This window comes from Falco peregrinus, chromosome 13 (assembly GCF_023634155.1).
Source record: "Falco peregrinus isolate bFalPer1 chromosome 13, bFalPer1.pri, whole genome shotgun sequence".
NCBI classification, from domain to species: Eukaryota; Metazoa; Chordata; class Aves; order Falconiformes; family Falconidae; genus Falco; species Falco peregrinus.
The window spans coordinates 9,704,468-9,726,953 of record NC_073733.1 but is presented as its reverse complement, the minus strand read 5'-3'; the positions used below and the strand labels follow the sequence as shown (position 1 = coordinate 9,726,953).

Sequence of the window (22,486 nt, the reverse complement as noted above, 5' to 3'; positions counted from 1 at the left end):
GTGGGTGGCCTGGGCTGTCACCCTGGGGTGCAGGCACTGGCCTGAACAGGACATCTCCCTGTCACAGCTGCCACCGCTGCTCCACCAAACCCGGGGATGCTTCTGAAGTGGTGAGCAGGAAGGTTCCAGGCACCCGTGTGTTTTCCAGGAGGGGTAACAAAGCAGGGCTGGGGTGTGAGTGGCAGCAGCTGTAGGTGCCCGATACCCAGTACAAAATGTCCATCTCGGAACGCTCTTTTGGTTTTCTTTGTTCCCTATTCTTACTTCCGTGGGCCTGAGAAGATAACCTAGTTTTTGTGCTGGGCTTCAGTTACTTACTTAGAAAGTTTTATCTGTTGAATTGCTGCCTTGACTTGCTTCTGCATTTCCTCCCCCAGTGTCACTGCTATGGGCATGCCCTAGGAACGGTTTGCCTACTGCCTCCTTCTCTTGCATCATAGCTCTGCCTTGCATTCAGTCCTTTGGGGATTTTGTCCCGCAGTGAGCATTTTGTGCCCTGCTTGAGAAAACAGGTTTTTATAACTGACCGGAGCCCCAGGGCCGGCCACCCTCCTTGGGCACCGCCGGGAGCCTGTGGGGCGCAGTGAGCGCCCGGCGGCCGCCTGCCCTGTGCCTGTCTGAAGGGAAAACGAGCTAATAAAGGCGTCTGGTGTAAACCACCGCCTCTGACAGGCCTTTCCGTGGGACCCCGGAGGTGTCGGCGCCTTTCTGTGACGGCCGAGGCCGCCTCCGTGCCCCCGGGGCCCGCAGGCCCTGCCCGCCCCGCCGAGCCCCGCGGAGGGCGGCAGCTGCCGGGCCTTCCCCCGCCGCGTGGGGCCGCTGCCCGCCCTCGCGGCGGCGCGGAGGCCTGTGGGTAAGCCCCGCCGCCAGGTGACAGCTCTCGGCCGCCGCCGGGGCCCGAGCGGGCCGGGCTGAGGCGGCAGGGCCGGGCCGGGGGCGGGGGGCCGCGCCGCGGAGGGGCGGGAGGCCGCCATCCCGGCGGGCGCAGCGAGTCCCGCAGGCGGCCGGAAACATGGAGCGGGCGGCCGCGGCGGCCGGGCCGGCGGTGGAGGGCGGCGGTGTGAGCAGGCGAGCCGTGCGGGCGGGGGGCGCCGCGGCGGCGGGGGCAGGGTCGCGTCAGGCCAGCACGGAGACTCTGGACAGGTGAGCGGGGCGGGCGAGGGGGCTCCGCCGGTTCCCGCGCTCGGCGGGAGCGCCGCGGCCTGCCCTCCCCGCGGGGCCGGGCGGCGGGAGGGGGCGGCGGGCACCCCCGGCGGCGGGAGCGGGGCCCGCCGGGCTGCAATCCGGGAGCTGATTGCCGCGTAACCGCGCCGGCTGGCGACAGATTTTCCTCGGCGAGGGAACCGACCGTCGCCCAAGTTTCCTGCTTGCGGTTCGGTGCTTCTCATCGCTCGCGTCAGCGGCCCGGCGAGGGCTGGGGCTGCCGGCGGGGCACCGCGCCGCGCTCCTCGGCAGCGCCAAGCCTCTCGGCAAACTCCAGTGAGGCTGCGCTCGGAATTTAAGTCTTTATTCCCGTGGGGGTTTTGGAGGCTTTTTTGTTTTGTTTCCCTGCAAGCCTGGGTGTCGCCTGCCGGGGTGTGCCTGCCCCACCGCCGCTGTGCTCTGGGGCAGCCTCGGGCCGGGCCGGGGTGCGGGAGCTGGAGGCCCGGCCCTGGCGCATCCCGCTCGCCGGCCCTGGCACAGGAATCCTTTCCTGCAGAAGTTTCCAGCTGGAGGCAGACCTCGGAGTGGAATTTACAAATCTTTAGAGAAGGAGTAGATGCTAATGGAAGTTTCGTCCGGAAGAAAAAGAAAGGAAAAAGACTGTTTAATCAGTGCCAGGTTCTGGTCTCCTGATTCTCCCTCTTTCCTGTTAGGAGAAACCTGGCAGTTTACATAGTTCTGCTGAAGGTGGAAGTCAAACATCTGTTTTTTATCACTAAAGCTTACATTTTGTATTCCTTATTAATGCTCTTTCTTATCTTAATGTCTTGTCTTTTTTCTCATCTTGTTCTGCCCTGGAAAAGTTATGATGTCCATTGTCATATAGTTTATGAATTTGCCAGTACAATTGTACCAGGCTACACTAATGTGCATAACCTCAGATGAGACAGAACGCAGAGGCATGTAGTGCTGTGTGTCCTGCTTGTCAGCTGGTGATAAGTCACATTGGTAATATCAGCATCGTGCAGTACAGAGATACATCTCGAGATGCTGATCATAGGAGATGGGCCTCCATTCAGATGTTTTCCTCGCTGCTAACTTTGTTGATATAGCGATTCCTAGTGAAGATAAGCTATAGAAAAATAAATACTTTTCTTAATTAACAAGTAAATGCTTATTTGGAAACAAACTTTGGCAAACACTAAGGAGATACGCTAGAAATCAGAAAGATGTGAGAGAAGGAGAAATAAATGAGATTCAGAAAAGGATTACTGCAGGGTTTAGCTCATGTACCCTTTTGCAAAACTTAAGTGAAAACTTCTGCTAAGTGAATCTGGACACAAGTTCAGCACTAATTTGAGAGTTATCTTCATTGTTCGGGCAGGAATAACATAGATGTGTTTTAGTTGCAAAATGATGTTTTGTGATCTAGTACTGTGTAGAATTTTGCAAGTGGGGAGAAAGGTACTGAAACCTATCAGAAAAGTTCTGAAAGAGCTTTCATTTCAGGTACAAAGTTCTTGCATACATCTGCACCTTATATCTACCTGTACTAGCAGAGTCGGTGTAAAGAAAGGCCTCTAATTAAGTCATAATTTTCCATCTTATGCCATCCCACCCTTGTAATGTCCAAGTTATGGTGCACCTGTTGGGTGCGGGGTATGTATATATAGTCATTAACGTCAATATTATGGGATGCTTACAGAATTCAAAGCTAGTTTGTGAATGAATTTTAAAAAATAATTTAAGATTTTGTTCCTGTATTTAACTTCTGAATAGGCATTAAATGCGTAGAAGAGCCCAACTAAACCATCTGAAGAAATGGCAGTTATCTAAGGCATCAGTTGCGCCTGCTGTGGCACCCAGGGAACAGTTCCCTCTGGCATTCCCAGTCTTTTGTCAGACACCACACGTTCTGAGGCAGACCTAGGGCACTTCAGAGTAGCTGGCAACAAACTGTAATTGCTTCTCGCTCTCAATACTACATTATTTGTAACCAGCACTAGTGAAGTGGCCGTACATCAGCCGGGATTTGGTGCAAGTCTACTGTTCAGATGCTTTGCCTTTAGGGTTCTTATAAACACCCCACACTGCAGAGTTCCTTGCTGTGGTGTGGGAAGGACCATCCTGAAGATTATTCAGTGATTATTTTATGAATAGGGAAAAAATACGGCTAACTAGAAGTTACCCTTTAGAAAACATGTGTTTTCTTAATTTAATATTAATATAGAATACAAGACTAGCACAGTTTAAATTTTTAAATTCTAGCATAGAGTAATTAAAGTTTGATTACTGAATAATCAGGAAGTAATAAGGAAAGTGTAAGGCGTCTTGTTACTTGACCAAATTCATTCCATGGATGGCTTTAAGAAAAAAAATGCACTGGATAAGGAAATGAGCATTTTTGTAAGTTTCTAGGGCTGTGAGCTTTTTTTAAGCTACCAGCAGCTCTACACCTCTGATAAGATCTAGTAAATTTCTTTTCCCTAAGTTGGTCAGCAAAATAGTTACATTCTTCCACAAAACAAGCTAGTTTTTATGATGTTAGTGATCATTTATGGTCTTTTTTTCTGGATGTGCTCAGTTGCTAAGCTATTCTCAATATACATTTTGAATTACATGTAAAGAATTTGCATTGTTCTGTTTTTGTAGCCCAACTGGATCCCATGTGGAATGGTGTAAACAGCTGATAGCTGCAACCATTTCTAGTCAGATTTCAGGGTCTGTCCCATCAGAAGGTGTGTCCAGAGACTACAGGGTAAGTGACTTGATGAATGCATTGATTTGTTTAAGGTAAAAGAGTGAATGATCGGGAAAGTCCTTGCTGCCTTGATTATCAGGTGCTAAGTACTTAAGTGATCGCTGAATGTTTTGGGACTAGAAGCATCTCATTATGCGTAGAAGTCTCTTGAATCTGCTTTGTGTTTTCCTCTATATTTAGAATAGTGGCATTGAAGTCTACAGAATAAAAATTAAGGGGTGAAAGGAAAGCTAAAAGTCAATGTAGTCAATGTTTTGAATCAGATGCCAAAAGTGAGTTCTCTTTTCTTTTGATTGCTACATTAAAAAAAATTGGTAAAGTAGATTAATAGTTACAGGTTGAAATTGTTTCATGCGTTTGTCAGAGTACAGAATTGAGCTCCAGATTTCACAAAAAATAAATGCATGTGTCTTTGTTGCCATGCAAAGAACACAAGTGACTATCATTTTTCATGGGGTTCACCAGAAACAGAGAATTTAACGTCAGACAAACAACAAAAATCACCTTTTTCGTTCCCTCCCAGCAACATTTTTGTCACTAAAGTAATGATTGCACAGTATAATTTACTTGATAGGCTCCTTTGTGCTTTTTGCATTTATTCTTTCATGCCCATTTGCCATTTCCTATATGCAGCCAGCCAACTCAGCTATCAAGAGTGCAGCATATGCAGTTTTCCTTCTCTTACAAATTGACAGAAGTCACCTGTGTTTCAAGTCCCTTTAAGAAACCCAGGCTGCTGCTACCTAGATCTTTTTTTCTTCCTAGATATGAAACAGTTTCATGGTCTTCATGTAGAATGGCCAAAAGAAGATTTTATCTTTTTAATCTAGATTGTAAAGTATTTTCTAATATGTTCTGTGATTGAAAGGTTTGTTGTCCAGAAACAGTTTATTTTAGGTTCTGCGACAGCAGGTAAGATTCAGCCCAAGCCTGAAGATGAATCCACAAAATGTTTTTGACCGTAGTCTACTTAAAAATTCACCTCACAGAATTCCACACTATTGGCACAGTCAGCAGCTTATACTCATAAAAAAGTATAGCTCTTCCGTACTGTGGCAGCAGAATTGCAAATGCTTACCTCAGGTCAAGGCTAACATCTTTGATAAAACATTGTGGGAAACCTTGCATTACAGCTGTCGATGTTGTGTTTGCCCTGTAGATCAAGGACTTCATTTTAGTAAAATCCAAGTGTAAGCTTGGTGTTCAATTTATCTCTGAGTTAGAACGCATTCCTCTGGAGTAAAGAGCACATTTTAACTCTAAATAACCGCCTTCTCTTTACCAAAGTCATCTTGAATATTATTTAACAGGCATTAGTCTTTTAAGGCCTAATTAAAATCCTACTTCATTCTCTGCTTTATAGAAATGAAAGAAAAAAGTTTAAGCCTGGTGGTATTCAGAATTTTTTGTGTATAAATTGTATTTGGCATCATTGCATTGCTGTGATTTGAAATCCCATGTTTGTGTATAACATCATGGAATTTTTAATCCTAGAATATCTTTAGTTACATTCAGGACCAGTATCTTGTGAAGTGGTGTCTATGCTTTAGGAGAGGGTGTCCTTTGCACTTAGCTTCTGCAGAATTCCATCGGTGCGATTATTTGCTTAGTCAGTACCACTAACGGGCTGAGTTTATTCATTATTACTATGGAATTCACATGTAAAAAGGTAATGCCCATTTATAACTCAGTCTTTGAGACATCTTTCCCTTTTGATGCATGCTGATCAGTTTTGTGGGTCTTCGTTACCTTTGGTTACCTCGAATTGCTGCATTTAGAGACTGTCTTACAACTACCCAGAAACTTCAGGTAGGGCCGTGTGCGTGTGTTCTTCTGGAACTGGTCAGGCAGTTCTGTTGCTTTCTGCTGGATTTACCTGGAGCTCACTGCTTTATTTTTTTTTCCATCCTTTTAATGTTTCATTCTATATGTTTGCAAAAACAGGTAAATATATCAATTCTTGTACCTAATGGTATTAGTCATGTTACTCTCTGTAACTTACCTTACCAGAATGTAGTTTAGGGAAGGGGGGAATCAAATGGTAGCAAAGGGGCTGCAGATGAAATAAATGGTCAAAACTGGAGCTCGCTAAACCCTACAGCAACATCATCTCACTCTGAGTTTGAACTCTGCTGTGTATTGTCTTCTCTGACATACTCTCTGCCTGGAGAGTATTCTTGAATGAATATAAACGAAAATTGCTTAGGTTATAGTAGCTGAGTATAGACACCTTCAGAAATAAGTTGAGAAGAGTTGTTCTTGTTTTGCCATGTAAATCTAAAAGATATGGTGGTTACACTTCATGGGTGTTATTGCAGGCTTATTGTTCCACCTGGAAGGATTGCCAGGCTCTTTCTTCTCTTTTCACAATAGCACATTGTAAGGATAAAAGGGTGATCAGGAATGAATGTTTCACAAGAGTTTGGCATTTGTTACATGCTAAAATGAAGGAGTTAGATTGCTCTTAGACCAAAACAATTCTGCAAATGAGAGCTGCCAGATCTGCATAGTTTTGTTTTGTTCTTTCAAAATCTGGCTATAATTAAAATGTTTGGAAGTAGAGTTCTTCGGAAAATCTGATGAAGTAAGATATAATATCTTTAACAAATCAAATCATGTGTATTTTGTTGGATAACATTTTATATTTTAACTGACAGGTGTACAGGAGGCCTGTTGTTATACGGGTAAGATTACCTTTGGCTAGCAGTAAAACGGCCTCCTACCTGTTTGTCATTTGTGCTGTGTGAGATCTTGGTGTGTCAAGCATTCTTCTTTACTTCATTAATGGTTTTTATGAACCGGTCAGACCATTTTGCTATGCAGTGCAACAGCTTCTTTGCCATAGAAATGCTTTATATACATTACAATGTTTTTGTGAGCAATAAAAGTCAGTGTGTAAGGAGCAGTATTTTTAAATTATGTTATGAATGTGCAATACTAACTTCAGTTTTATTACATTAATTTTGACAAAATGGATGCTTGCAACTGAGGCTTACATGCTTCGGACTACAGAGTACTGTATTAGCAGCTCTAACGTGTTATCTGTGCTAAAGAATATTAGTGATAAAAGTGGTACATCTTTGTCTATCCTATCTAAATAAGATACCAGTTCATGCTTGCCTTTGTACATGTTTTACCTTAATTGTTACCACCCTGTAATAGGACTGAAAGTTAGATTTGAAGTTAAGACACTAGTGCAATGACCTGCATCTTTTTAATGATAATTTCGAGACTAGGTCTTGCCCATTGTTCATTGGAGATATAAAAAGGACGTGCTTTGTTTTCTTGTCCCTCTCTCTTAGTAACATTTATGGAGTGAGAAATGATCTGGATAGTGTTCTGACATCGTTCATGAAATGTGTCTAACACTTCTATTCAGACAAAGACCTCTTGTTCAGCCTCAAACCAAGAGATGAAGTCTGAATGATTTCTTTTTCTCATCTGTTGTTTACGTATTTGAAAATGATGTGTTTATTCCAATCATACAAATCCACAACTTGATGATTTATTTATTTTTTAATAGATAGCTCTTGAAATAATTGGTCAGGGTTGAGTAACAAAAATTGTTTTCATTTGGTTTTTCATAGTTCTGTGTAAAGTCTTTGATCTTTGAATGATCTGCTGTGCCTCTCTCTCCTGTGTTTATTTAAAATCTTTTGGTGTATTTGCTGGTTGTCCTTCTGGTTTTCTTCCCAGAGATCACAATATCTACTTTGCTTTAGTTTCAGAAACAACATTTTTATGGTCTGAAATTTAAGTAATTTCTATTTAGAATTTCACCAATACGTAAATGTTAGGAGTCCTTTATAATTTTAAAGGATTTTTTAAAATTAATTATAACTTTTTAAACTCTTGTAGAGTTCAAATTATATCTAAGTCCTTCTTCAAAGTTTTTTTGAGAGATCTGTAGAAATGTTGTAGAAAGGAAAACTGACTTTAGCAAACATTTGTAAATTTAGACTGAGGCTGGTTTAACAGTCTATCAAGTGAGAAGTTCGATATGTGAATGGGGAATAATAGACTGCCATGAACACAACTTCTCTGCAGTTAATAAAGAAAGAAGATGGGAGAACACTTTTGGCTAGACGTATTAAAACAGTTACTTCGTATGACCTATGGCAATTGTACTTCTCTCTGGAGTGCATAGGAACCTTATGTTTATTAAAGAGATTTAATTAATATTCAGGATTTGCTGCCAATATTATGCAGAAATAAATTAACATAGAGATGTGAATTGTTTGCAGATTTTGCTGTGAGGAGTCATTTTAGGTTCTGTAAAGTTACTGGCTAGGTTTCCAGCAACAATTGTTGAAAAGGAAGTTGCTGGAGAAATGTGTGAAACCATAGAACTGAAAAGTTCAATTAAAAAGTTTTACACAGTAAAGCATTTTTTAGGTTGTCTAGATACTTCTATTTTATGTCGACCTATTTTTTCTGTGGAAGATTGCATGAGTTGTCCCCTAATGCTGCCATTGCAAGCTGTACTCAATTTCTTCTATTGATAAGCATGTGGCATACTTCAAATTCATTTTTCTTCACTATAAGGTTGTTTGTCTTAGAAGACAGTACATACTTTTATGTTCTTATCTACCAGCACTTACTCTTTTGTGAAAAAGGGAGTAAATTTTTCATTTTGTGTTGTACCAAATAACAATAAAAGGATAGTGCTAATCCTTGGATAGCTTGGATTCCTTTCTGTGGAATGTAGTTTGTACCAGAAATGGAAGATTTTGTATAGCTAAACTGAAGTTAAAGTATGTGCTGTCTTTTTAAGGAAAGAAATAAAAAGGGAAACGAAAAAGAAAAGGTTCTGTCCTTTCACCTCTTGTCTGCATGTTTTTTCCTGTTACTTCTCTCTTGCCCTACTGCTGCCTCATGCAATGCAGGAGATTCAGGATGGACACAATGGCTATCATTCTGAAGCAGAACCTGATCAGGTGGCAAGTTTTTACTCATCTTTTATTTTTTAACTGTGTAGCAAGGTACTACATATTAGTACTTGTACAGTACATACAAATCTTATATTCCTCAGGCAAGAGAATCCACCGAAGGTATTTCATGTGTTAACTGGTTATTTGCTAGGTAGGGGTTTTGTGTACTGTCATGTAGTCTAAAAGGTGGTACTGCATGTAAGCAGAACACATTGTCCTCCTAAGTTTGTAAGTATTGGCTAATTCTCTACACATCATCTTCTGTGATGGGGTGCTAAATATAAAATTCTGTTAGTTTCCAAGAAAACATAAAGCCACAGATCAGTTTAAATATCTCTAGAATTTATTAATGAGGGCTTAGAGTAGTTTGTTTGGAGGCAGGCAGATCCTACCAATTATTTGTATGTGGATCAGAGCTGTCATACAAGGGAAGAGTTATTTGTTTACTGTAACATAGCCCATAATATTTATTCTCACTTCAGGATGTAAAAAATTGAAACCATAATATCTTATCATTTTGACCTGAGAGAGATCACTTTCTCACATGGTCCTTAAAATCCCACAGACCCTTTTATTCTTAATTAAAATCTTAGTACATTGTAGATCTTAGCTGCTAGTGAAGGACCCAAAGGAACAATCTTGTATCATTCAGGAATCAAGCCAGTTGCCTCAAGGAAAATTTATGGAACTAGCCCTTATTTTAAAATAGCTAATTGTTCTTCTGTATTTCATTATTACTTCATTCTCAATCTGACCTTCTGGATCCAAAATTCCTATAATGGACCTCTTCCATATCCTGTGCCACTCTCAGGAGGGTATTGATTAAAACAGAGCATCGTGAGGTGCTTCTGACTTCTTGCTATCAAAAATACAAAGTTAAAATGTTAAAACTTCTGCCATATAATTCTCTCAGGTGAAAATACTCAAATATTAAATAAACAACATTAAGAATATTAAAAAAAATAATATGAGCTTTGAAGTGTTCTCAAGTATATAAAATACCAAAAATAATACCTGCATTTAGCAAAAGACTAACAAATTGTTAATTGCAAATCTGGGCTGATCTTACTCATATATTTGAATGCTATGTGTAGCTAGCATGTGAAACTAATTGTGGCATAAATGCTTTGTTACTAACATGTTACTAACACGTATGTCTGTGTAATATTTATAATACCAAATTTTGTGTTGTGTTTTTGTTTTTACCATGGTACTGTTTAATACAGTTGTGCCTTGTAAAAAAAGATACACTTCTTGTGTTCGAGTTATCTGGTAGTAAAAGCACTTTGCATCAAAATGTATCGATGTGGTACAGCTGGAAAGTGAGATTTACTCATGGGTTTGGATTTCTGCCAGGCACTGCGGGATGGAAACAAACTAGCCCAGATGGAAGAGGCTCCACTTCTTCCTGGAGAATCAATCAAAGTTATTGGTAAGCATACTATTGAGTACTACACTGAATACTATTAAAGCACTTGTTTATTTATTTAAAAACAGAATATTATTTCCTTTTGACTTTTGTTGTTTTTATGTAATGCCAGTTTAGATTAGCTGATCTCATGTGGATTTCTTTTCTTTGTCTTGTAAATCCAAATGTAGGAAAGAGAAATCATTTCCAGAGGATGACTTGCTTCATATAGATAAATACATTTTTCAAGAGCTAATATATTCCACATAGGTGTACTGTTGTATTTCTGCTTGGGCATGCCAAGGATACTTCATAGATTCAAAAGCTTCCAAATTGTAGTAGCAAAGAAGATTAAGAACTGGAAACTAAGTTTTCCATAACTTCATGAGATTTATTTCGCTTTGGCCTGTGACAGCAAGCACTGCATTAGCAGCACAGTACTTGGCTAGAAAAGAATACTAGCTCTCTCAAATAAAAGTGAAAATGAAGATAGGGGCATATAGCTGAATTACTTGGAGGTCAGTTGCATATACATGCAGTGATTCTCCCATTTGGCTGCTCTTCTGTGAGCTGAGTGTGGGTGCTTTACGCTGCAGGGCAGGGAGCAGAGCTGCCTGCAGCTAAATACCACCAGGATGCTTTGTTACCTGCCTGCCCTTACTGCAGCCCATGCTAGCTGAGCTCAGCCGCAGTTGCTCAGTAGTTGCTGAGCAGCAGTGGGACTGAGGAGTTTGATTGTTTTCATTGTTGAGATAAAGACAGCTCTTTCAGTTCTGACAGCGGTAGGCTTTCCTGTCGAGGTCACGCAGCAAAATCTTACGGAACTGCATAAATCTTACAGTTTTTAAATGGCAATAGATTTTTATGGAACAAATGTCTATAATAGTAAAACAAAGCTTTAATTGGTCTGTTTTCCAGCTAAAGATGTTATGTATATCTGTCCATTTATGGGAGCAGTCAGTGGTACACTAACTGTGACGGACTTCAGAATGTATATCAAAAGTGTTGAAAGGGTAAGACTTCGCTATCTATCTGCATATTGTTTCAGGTGGGAATGATGCTGAAGTAGATTTCAGAAAGTGACAGTTTTGGTGTAAGTGAAGTATGTTTCACAGCAGTCTATTAAACAGGAATTCTACTTGACTCTTATGAAACGTACATGAATAATACCACTTTGTGTTCCTCCTAATGTAACAAAATTCATTTGTTTTATATACAAATTTCAGGATCCACCTTTTGTTATTGATGTTCCCCTTGGAGTCATAAGTAGAGTTGAAAAAATTGGAGTACAGAGCCATGGAGACAACTCCTGTGGTTTAGAAATAGTTTGCAAGGTATGGCATGGTAGAAATTTACTCATATTGAAGTATTTTCATTTCATTTTTCTGTAAGGGGAATCTGCATGCACATGTGCTGTTTTTCTGTCTGATCAGTTCCCTGTATTTGAACACTACTTCTTATACGTAATATATTTCAATTCCTCTTATGATACTTGTAGCCTTAAACACTTCTGCCTTTTGTCTCAGGAGTGAATTCAAAGGAAGAGTGGCTATTTTTATATCTAGCAACTCTGATGATGATCCTAGTCATATAACGCTAACACTTACAGAACTCGGTTCTAACATGGGTTAGGTGGTATCAGTGACTTAGTGCTACATATATGCCTTCAATCAAATGTCTTATAACTGCTTTTTATTTATTTGTACATATATGCCTTCAATCAAATGTCTTATAACTGCTTTTTATTTATTTATCACAGTGTAAAATAGTGTAACTTATTTTTGACAGGATATGAGAAATTTGCGGCTGGCCTATAAACAGGAAGAGCAGAACAGACTGGAGATTTTTGAAAACCTTGTAACACGTGCATTTCCTGTTTCTAATGATCTGGTAAGTCTTAAGATGTAGAGAAGGCTGTCACTGGCTCTCCTTGTTTTTTGGAAAGTGTAGGTGGGGAAATACAAGGGCTGTATAACAAACATTGAAATATTGATTCATAAAATCTGTTACAGAGCAGGCAAGATACTCTGACCCTGTTTCCTTTTTGCATTAATTTGTAGAACATTACACTATCGCCTGCTATTGGTGAAGGTAGTTAATTTGTACATAACCTTGAGATCTAGATTTGCCTAACATGACTGATAAAAAATGTGTATCTATTGACTCTTATTTTCTGCGTTAGGTAATTCAGTCTGGAAGTTTTGTCTAAACAACAAATAGGTACAATTAGTCTTATTATTACTTAGTTGCAGAATGCTATTTCATTTGCATGTGTGGGTAAGGAACTGGTTGGGAGGTAGGAGAAAAATTTCCTTATCCTGGCTTTGCCATTGATGCATTTTATGATCACAGCCAATTAACTTCAGCTCGCTCTGAGCATTTCCTATCTTGATTTTGTTAATTCCATAGCATGTACTTGAAGGAGGAAACAGTCTTTCATTTTCTTCCTAGCACAGAGTTGGTCAGTCTTGACTGAAGGTTTTATGTCTGTTGTTAGAGTTTTAGAAGTGTTACATTTGAAATATTAGAAGGTTTGCTGTTTTGGAGCTTATTGTGCGTACAACCCATCACAGTAATTTATGCCTTTGCTTTGTTGCCTTTAGCCTCTTTTTGCATTCAGCTATAAAGAAAAATTTGCTGTTAATGGCTGGAAAGTGTATGATCCAATGGCAGAATATAAGAGGCAGGTAAGTTATAGAAGTACACTTGGTGCATTATTTGTTTCTCCATCTCCCCCAAAGCCATTTAAACAGGAGAAAAATATTAAAACTCAAGATTTTCAGCTCTAGCTACGTACAGAGACTGTCTAGATCTCATGTTTAGATAACAAAATGCAAGTGGCCTGATTTTGAGAGTGTTGACTACTTACTAAAATTGTTGGAGATAGCAGGTGCTGAGTACTTGAGCAAACTGGTCTACCTTAACATTCATTCTTAAATCCACATTTTTGCCAAGTGCTGTTTCTAGAAAGTACAAGCTTTATAAAAATTTTGTTTTGAATAAGCAGCATTAAACAGAAGGGTAACCATAGTTTGTCATAAATCTACAGTTTCCTAGTTGCAAAAATATTTTTATTTCATTGTATGATCACTTTTTACCTATGTAGCCTATTCAAATGGTTATTTTGCATATCATTTTTAAAGATAATAAGCAGGAACGATTTCCAGTATTTTGACTACGGTTCCATATGAAGACCTAAAGTTTATAGCTTATTTAAAAGAAAAATGTGGGCATACTTTTTTTTTTTTTAAAGTACATAGCATATAAAATTTTCATTGCCCCAGACTCAGATGTGTAAAGGTCTGACCTGAAAAATACAAAAATGTTTTGCTTTCGTACAGGGCTTGCCCAATGAGAGTTGGAAAATATCCAAAATTAACAGCACCTATGAGCTTTGTGATACATACCCTGCTATTCTTGTTGTGCCAACCAGTGTAAAGGATGATGACCTCTCAAAAGTGGCAGCGTTTAGAGCAAAAGGCAGAGTTCCAGTAAGTGAAACTTTTACAAGTAGATGTAAGTGCCCTAAAAATTTGTAGCTTATGAGAAATTAGCACAGTTCTTTTAGGCTTCTTTTTTTCAGTAAGTGGGCCAGCTTCCTTCCTGAAAGGGGTGGGAGGGGTGGTGGTGTCGTGTGGGGGGAAGGGGAAGGCAAAGAAAGAAGAATTAGGCTTGATGTGTTTAGAACTGAAGAGAGCAACTTAAATGTAAGTCTTAACTACTTGGTTATTTTGCCATGTAATTAATTTTTGTTTGGAGTTAACACTTGCAAGCCACAATGATATTTGATGCTAATTCACATATTAGCTTGTGTTCTGATTCTAATTTGGTGTGGAATGTGTTACAGCCATAGCAGTTTTCCTGAGAATAGACAAGTTTTGCAGGTAGCATAAGAACCCCCCTTTTAAGCATGTTAGGTGGTGACAGTTTCCATGCTCTAGATCTGCTTAGCAATGTAGTTTAGAGTTCTGTGGACTTCCACATGAAAGCAGTTTTTCTTCCTTCACTTTTTTTCCTAATTAGTAAGATGCAGCAGCAGGCTTAATTTTTCTTAGAAGTAAAAGCCAAGATGTTTAGAGTCACTTCGTATTTCAAGCGTAGATTTGGGATGACCAGTGCTAGTGTGCTGTCAGTATGGTTTTGCATCAGCTTGTCCTTAAATTTGCATTTGTTGATTTGCCAGGAAATATCATGTAGGCAATGCGGTTGTCTAATTGTACCCTGACCTGCTGCTTTTATAGTAGTATGGTAAGCTAAAATAATTTTATTTTATTCCAGGTGTTATCCTGGATTCATCCTGAGAGCCAAGCAACAATAACACGATGCAGTCAGCCATCGGTAGGCCCAAATGATAAGCGCTGCAAAGAAGATGAAAAATATTTGCAGACAATAATGGATGCCAATGCTCAGTCACATAAACTTATCATCTTTGATGCCAGACAGAATAGCGTTGCAGATACAAACAAGGTAGGTTGGTATCATAACTAGCATTGGTAGTTCTAGCTTTATTACAATTACATTACAATTACAAATTGAGTAAGAGATGAAGATGAGGGGAACTTGATGTTGAAAAGAGAGAAAATAGGGTCTCTAAAGAGGTCATGGGAACGAAAGCAAGTTGCTTGTAGCGTTTTGGAAAGGCTGGCAGGAACTGAGGGCAGCATGAAGACATAGCTGAGAAATGAGATGCAGTAAAGCCCACAGAAGACCAAAGGTTTCGGTAGTAAAAAGGAGAAGGTATGTGGATGTATTATCAAATGTAGCCTATTACAATTAGAATTTCTTTCACCTAAAATAAAACCCCTAGTGCATCTTAGAAAAACAAAAGCCAAAAATATTATTTTACTACTGCCAAAATAATCCTTTCTCTCAGAAAACTCTGTAACCTGACCAAAACAATGCTCAACCTTATACTGAAGTCCTATACATTGTTCTTTTCTTTGTCTGTTTTTACTTTTTGAATGACAGGCAAAAGGTGGAGGATATGAAAGTGAAAGTGCCTACCCAAATGCAGAGCTGGTCTTTCTGGAAATTCATAATATACATGTAATGAGAGAATCCCTGCGTAAACTTAAAGAAATAGTTTATCCTACTATTGATGAGACTCGGTGGTTATCAAATGTGGATTCCACACATTGGCTGGAATATATAAGGGTAAAATACTTTTGATATGAAAAATCAATTGTTTTTCTGAACCGTGTTTTTAACTTGCATTTCTGAAAATATTACTAAAATAGTGTCTAGATTTAAGCATGTTGCTTTGATCAGGATAATCATGTAAGAAAGCTTAATTTTTAAATGGTTGCTCAGAACATAGCACTTTAAGCATTCCATAACAACTTGTATTTCCAGATTTATGTATTGGTAGGTAACGAGTTAATTCCTGATAGCACAGTATTGTATTTGGTGTTGGACAGTGTTTTATTTTCTTGAGGGGGAATGTTTGTGAGCAGTCCAGGGTTATCCCTGCTTTTTTGGAAGAATGCCCTGGGAACTTCAGATTTTATTTGAACAACTGCCAAAAGGACTTGACTATAAATTCTGCAGTCCTTCTCATCCTTCTCTCCTTCAATGCAATGTTAGTTTTCCTGTGTCGGGCACCTACATTTTCATGGGCTGTTTATAGCCAGTGCTCTACTGGGCTATAATCTGCTCTATTATTTAACATAATATTAAAATAAATCACTACCATACTCAAGTTTACAGTCTGTTTCACTAACCTCTGAAATGCTTTTAGAATAGATTATTTCATTACCGCATTCGCTCCCCTGTTTATGATGAATATGGATGGAGTGGAATTTGTTTTATTAGCAACTGGCTTAAATGTCACTCATGCAAAACATGTTTGGGATTGTTATTAGTTTTACTCTGCTATTAACTAGTGCTTGCTAACTGCTGCAGGAGAACCAGTAGAGGGAGCAAACACTAAATTAAGAATTAAATTTAACAATCTTTTGGGAACAGTTTAATTTGCTTGTTCTCTTGAAGTTAGGCTACTTCAGACAGCTTTGGGAATCTGAGTGTCTGAAAACCTTTTCTTAATCAACCTGACCATGAATACAATAGTCTGTTTTTTAAAGTGGAGTTGTTTGGACCAGTGGTCACCTTTCCTTGACATTGAATTCATTGGGGTTCCTGGGATTAGGTGGTGTCAAAAGTGAACCTTGATACCACTGTTGGCCATATGACGCTGGCATAACGATTTGCAATTTCATTGAAAGTTGACACATGTGTAACATTCTTAATGAATCTGTCCCTTACATGATACTTCATGTTAATGGTAGGGACAGCACGGACTGCAGCCTGATTTCTTAAAAGCTGCCACTACTGTGTTAGCAGTGTTGATAATATCTCGCTGTGCCTTCATACGAGAATTGCTTACCTTCCTTGCCTATTTGATTTGGCTTGTAATAGCAATTAACAAATCTGCAGCTTTACTCTTAATGCATCTTCTGTTTTCCGGACTCAGACCAGTGTGATTGTGTTACAGTTTAATGCAGTGCATTGCTGGAAATTCACCTTCCTAGCACTGGGCACCCATAGAGGATGGTCCAGGAGTGTCTGGGGAGGCACCAGGAACATTCTGTGTGTGTCAAGACAGTAGTAACAACAGGAGTAGAGTCACTTGGTGCTTTTTGCACACCCAGGATGTTTCCTCATGCCTTCCAGGGTTTTTTATGTCTTTCAGGGTAGAACTTTTGTGATTAATTGTTTTTAAACCAATTCTCCTTTTCTAAACCAATCCAAAGCCAGTTAGTTATTCATTAGGAGCCTCAACTGAAATACTGTGATGGTTGCTCAGTTTTGAAACATCTATAAAGAATAATAATATTGTGTGGAGGAAGCTCTTTGCTAAAGGCTTTAGTCCAAAGTAGAATAAAATGCTTCACCTACTCCACAGATATTTACTGAATTAATAGTAACTGTTGTTTTCTGTCTCCCATTCTCTGCTTATTGCCTGTATCTGTTCTGTCCTTTTATTTTCAGCTGTACTTCTTCAGAGGCATCTGTGTTCTCTTTAGGACAATTCAGGGCAAGCTATCACATACCTGTACATTATATAGATCAGTTTTCTGCTTTTACTGAAGACCAAACTGTTTTAGTATTTGCACTTTTTTTAGTGCAGTAGAGCTTTTGTAACTGAAGTAATTGGCAATTCACTAATTCAGACTGCAAGCTCTATTCTCCCATATAAGCTTTTGTTTCCTGATATTTCCATCCTGGCATCCTTCAGTTTTGCTATAAAAGATATGATCAATGAAAGATACAACCAATGAAAGTTGCCTCTAAAGCGTGGTTCTTGGAATAGCTTTGAAGACTGGTCTTGACACAGCTTCTCCAGTAGACGCTGGCTCTCCTGCTTCCCAGAAGATGTTTTTTCTTGCTAGGGAAGGAAGAAATGCCAATATTATGCAAGTTTCCATTTTTTGATGTTGGAATGCAGAATAGGAATTTCTCCTGTGGTCCTGTTCTAGTGGTTGGGTGTTTTTTACGTATTTTTCAGTGCCATGATAGGTCATGTTACACAGACAGATCTTCAAAGGAGAGAGATTATTCAGGTTTTTTTTAAAACTTCAGAGTGGCTTAAGACAACAAGAGAGGTGGTCGGTTTGTTGGTTTGGGGTTTTTTTTTTGGGGGGGGGGCAGGGGGAGGGGCGGGCATGGACAGGGAGAGGAATAGCAAGTTCACACAGGTGATCTCATTCCTGTGCCATCTCTATCCTATGCTCTCTGGCGTGTTTCTGAATGCACACTATTAATGGTCTGCTCACAGGCTGAATACAGTGTTTGCTTCATGCACCAACAAGTCAGCACAAGCTGCCAGCCAGGGGTTTCTGGGTTTGTTTGACTTGTGTTTTGATTTAGATTATCTGGATGGTTCATCCCTTTCTCTAAGCTTGGTAGTTGAGAACTGAAAGCTGAGGAAGATTGAGTGATTGATTACTGTGAAAATGAACTTTGAAAACAGTGAAACTTCAGCCTTTGGAATAGGTTACGGTATTTGTATCTTTTCACTGTGATACAGAATTTCAGATTTAATTTAGAGAAGGAATTCCCAGTTTCTTTTGCTATATGCTACACCAACGGAGAGCTCATAACAAGTCTTTCCTGGACAACAGAGTGCACACAGGTTTTTGTACCTCTAGGAGTATGCAAACCATAATTTGGAAATCCCTAATTTAAAGCAATGTCATCTAGATGATTATGTATTAATCTGAAATTTTAAAATATATTAACCTTAAGAGTTATTTATAACCTTTTTTGGTTAGTGTTTTGGTCAGTATTTAACATGCTCATTTATTTAATTTTGGTTTTTTGTTTATTTAAGATGCTTCTTGCTGGAGCAGTAAGGATTGCAGATAAAATTGAATCTGGTAAAACATCTGTAGTGGTTCATTGCAGTGATGGTTGGGATCGAACTGCACAGCTTACTGCGCTAGCTATGCTTATGCTGGACAGCTATTACAGAACTATCAAGGGGTTTGAAGTTCTTATAGAGAAAGAATGGATAAGTTTTGGACACCGATTTGCAATGGTAAGCTGAAAGATCTAGTGTATGCTTTGTCACCTTCAAGGCTTTTGTTTCAAATTGCATGTTTTCTCACAGTACTCTGCTACACTTTAGTTACTGTCTCTGGTGTCCTTCTTTTAATGGTGTGAGTGTGTCAGAGAATTGTCACCTGTTCATTTTTAACAGGAAATCCATGTGTAAAGTATAATATAAAGTAAATAAGAATGAAGTGGCTTGAACATAATGGTTTAAAAAAATCACGTGGCTTTTTTATGAGGAAGAGGGATTGTAACACATTGCTTCATTTTTAATAATCTTGTGAATGGAGAAACAAGGAAAACAATTAAGGTGTCTAGAAGGTAAAATTGCTGGATCCATTACTCTGATTTAAGGTTGAATTGTTTATTTAACACATGGGCTAGTGGGGAATTAGGACATAAATTATTATGACATTTTGTGGGCTGTGACTCTAAGATGGTTTAGGAGAAATTACATGTATTTATGGGAGGTGGATGTGGAATAATCATCGTTTCAGTACACTCTTAGTAAATATATACCAGTTTGACCTACTGGTAGAAGTAAATGGCTGTGCAGTGAAAGGTGGGGAAACAACTGGTACAGCTTTGTTGACCAAGTGGCTTTCAGCTCTGCTCAACAGCAAAGGCATGTATGTAAGTGAATATTTCAGTAGTTGAAAGGTACGGGTTAGCATTATGGAGGATTTGCTTGTCTTGTTCACCATTGGAACATAAATTTAAGAATTACTCAACTTTAGTGTTAGGTTGGTACTGTAAATACACCAGCCTGAAATGAAAAGTTTGTTTTGACTTTCAGCGAGTAGGACATGGAGATGATGATCATGCTGATGCAGACAGATCTCCCATTTTCCTTCAGTTCATTGACTGTGTTTGGCAAATGACAAAGCAGGTAAGATGCTTAAGAGTATATTTCTATGAGGTCTCAGTCTTTATCTTGGAAATGTAATTTGTGTAGGAAAACACATTTCTTTACAGAGCAGTAGTGTGTTTTCCTGAAGTTGGTCACACTGTGGCTGCACCATGCACACATAGGGAAAATTCTTGCTCAAAGTAGATAGAAGGACCTAGAGTAGTGGTATTGACTTGAAACCAAAGTACCAGCAATCCTTTTTGTTCAAAACAGGCTTTCAAAGGATTCTCTGATCACATAAATGGGAGTTATTGAGGAGATAAATGGTTTGCATTGCATATTCAGTGGTAGAGTAAATGTTCATACGGATTTATATTGTCCTTAAGAAACAACAAAAGTCCAGGCTGATTGTGAACTGAGGGGCAGAGAGGTTCTATGTATGTCTCAGATGTGAAATGTAAGTTAATGTTGGCATCATTATGAATACAGGACAGCACTTACAAACCTATTCTCAGATAAGTTTTCTTACTTCTGACACTGTTTTTACCTCTGAATCAGGAGAGATCTTTGAAATTAGTGATATTTAAGATATCAAAACATTAAAATTCTCAAATTTTTTCTTAATATGTTAAATTATAGAATGGCTTTAGCCTTCATTTTCCTTATTCATACCTCCCTGAGCATAAACGTAAGTGTTTTCTGAGCTTTTATATTGCCGTTCTTTAATGGGGTTACTGGAATAGTTGTCCACATGAAGCATTTAAATGCAAATAAATTAGAAGTGTTCGACCCCTTTTTTTTTCTTCTCCCCTCTCTTTCTCCCCAGCCCCTACCCCCTTGAAGCGTGACATAAATCTGTGCTCTTACAGCAAAAGCAGTTATACTGAAGTCTGTATAGTATGTGATTTCTTTAAAGAGAGGAGGGTAGCAACCTGGTTCCATATGATGCTAGCACTCCCAGATCTGTTACCTTAGTATTCTTGTTCTGCACATGGTTTTTGAAAACTTGTATCACAGTTTCCAAAACTTGTATTCAAAACAGTCATCTTCAGTGCTGTATGAAAGTTTCCTACTTTAATACTGGGCCCTTGTCCAGAGTCCCTTGAAGACTTTCTCTTTCTGTGTATCTATATTTCAGCATTAATGGCTGGAGTTTAGTATGGCTGGAGAAAATAAATGAAAAATTCTGCCCCTCTCTCAGAGGAAAGCTCATAACAATAGCAAAGAGAAGCAGTTCTAAACACCTGGTAGGAACGAAAGTCCTCTGGGGAGATCCTTAATTGAGAGCAGCCTCTTCTATTTTTGTGATCTCCCTTGCTGCCTCCTATTTATTGCTATAAACAGTTTAGTTCCCTCTGGTTTTCAAAAAAAAAAAAGGGGAGGGGGAGGTATGGGGGGCAGGGGAGAATGGGAGATTCTATGAAACATTTTGCCAGTACCACATCTGTTCAAAACCTGTTCTGAAATTCATGAACAGCAGTGGCATTGAAAAATCATTAATGTTACAGCAGGAAAAAAATTGAAAATGTCATTCTTGTAGAGTTCTTGCCCACTTATTTTTACTTTTTTAGTTGACTTCAACACCTAGAGAATAGATGTGAAGATGGTGATTGCCTTTACAGGGACCTATGAAAACCAGGATTCTATTTTATCCTTGTATAGATCACTTGCTAGTAAAACAGTGCTAGTTTCGTGCTTTAGAATCCATGGTAAACATATGTGAAATTTTCCATAAGTGTTAATGTTTGCGGGAGGGTGTAAGGGCTGGGGTTTGGGCATGGGCTCAAAGCAAGCAAATCTTCTCTTTCGGGTTCTGAGGATTACATTCTTAAAACAGTTGACTTAATACAGTGAGAGAATCTCTAACTTCCCACTGAGATACAAATTTCCGGATAGCTTCAGACAATGAAACTTAATCCTCCACAGCCTTATGTTTTCCCTTGTTTTTTATGGTCTTCATGACATACAAATACAGTAATAGAGAACCTGAGAGAAGTACATTGATATCAGCTTTTAATAAAAAACATATGGCAAAGTGATTTCCCTCCTCTGTTAGTAAAATCTGGTCATTTTGAATAGCACATGTCAAATTGGAAAAGCCACATGTGATCTGACATGATGCCCTGTTAAAAATGAAAGAAAACTGTAAAATTTGCATGTAGCATGTTAGCTCAGGCAGCTTTCTACCTTTCATGCACAGTACCCACTTAGGAGAAAAGTATGTTTGAAACTGGTAGAAAGTTGTATCCTGTTTGTTACTGGATGTCAGCTGTTGCCAGAGATGCATTTTTTCACTGGTTTCAGACTTCTGTACTCTTTATGATATCTAGTGTTCAGCTAACCTGATTCAGTCCAATTCCACAACCATAAGAACTGTTCTGCAAAGTGTTTCAACTTTAAATGTTACTGTAGTACAAAAAATTAGTTCATTGATTAAAAAGCAAGCTTATTTTGCACGTTGCTGAATCAGATGCCACTTGGCATCATCAGACTTCTTAAACAAGAGAATTCTTCTTTTAAATACCTCCTTCACACACACACCCCACCCCCAACAAATCCAGCAGCGTCAAGTGGGAGATTTTAATGACCCATGTGTTCTCTCACAATTAGTGGACTTGACAAGAAGTAAATTTTCATTTGGGGAATTTTTCCACCTGAATCTTCAAACAGACGCTAATGGGCTTGGAACTACAGAGGAAAGCATTTTTAGGTCAGTGATTTTTCAGCAGCAGTAATAGAAGCTTTACAGTCTTGATATGTCAGCTCCAACAGTACCACTCTTGTATCCAAAGACAGGGTTTCAATAAAGTGCTATCACTTATTAATAAATTAGTTGGAGTGCA

General features: G+C 39.2%; 1 protein-coding gene across 4 annotated transcripts in view; it reads left to right on the top strand.

Moving 5' to 3' along the window:
* Nucleotides 1-854: 854 nt before the first annotated feature.
* MTMR1 (myotubularin related protein 1) overlaps nt 855-22,486 on the top strand; it is a 39,239-nt gene continuing 17,607 nt past the window's right edge. Inside the window, exons 1-13 of one of the 4 annotated variants that reach the window (XM_055818215.1) lie at nt 855-1,143; nt 3,796-3,901; nt 8,791-8,841; nt 10,192-10,267; nt 11,162-11,256; nt 11,470-11,577; nt 12,032-12,133; nt 12,847-12,930; nt 13,585-13,734; nt 14,522-14,710; nt 15,212-15,397; nt 18,573-18,779; nt 19,590-19,682. In XM_055818215.1, coding sequence (XP_055674190.1) covers nt 1,013-1,143; nt 3,796-3,901; nt 8,791-8,841; nt 10,192-10,267; nt 11,162-11,256; nt 11,470-11,577; nt 12,032-12,133; nt 12,847-12,930; nt 13,585-13,734; nt 14,522-14,710; nt 15,212-15,397; nt 18,573-18,779; nt 19,590-19,682 — 1,578 coding nt within the window. In that variant the 5' untranslated portion in view covers nt 855-1,012. Of the gene's footprint in view, nt 1,144-3,795; nt 3,902-6,561; nt 6,589-8,790; nt 8,842-10,191; nt 10,268-11,161; nt 11,257-11,469; nt 11,578-12,031; nt 12,134-12,846; nt 12,931-13,584; nt 13,735-14,521; nt 14,711-15,211; nt 15,398-18,572; nt 18,780-19,589; nt 19,683-22,486 lie in introns of all 4 variants that reach the window. The other 3 variants (XM_055818212.1, XM_055818213.1, XM_055818214.1) reach the window with 3 other exon arrangements.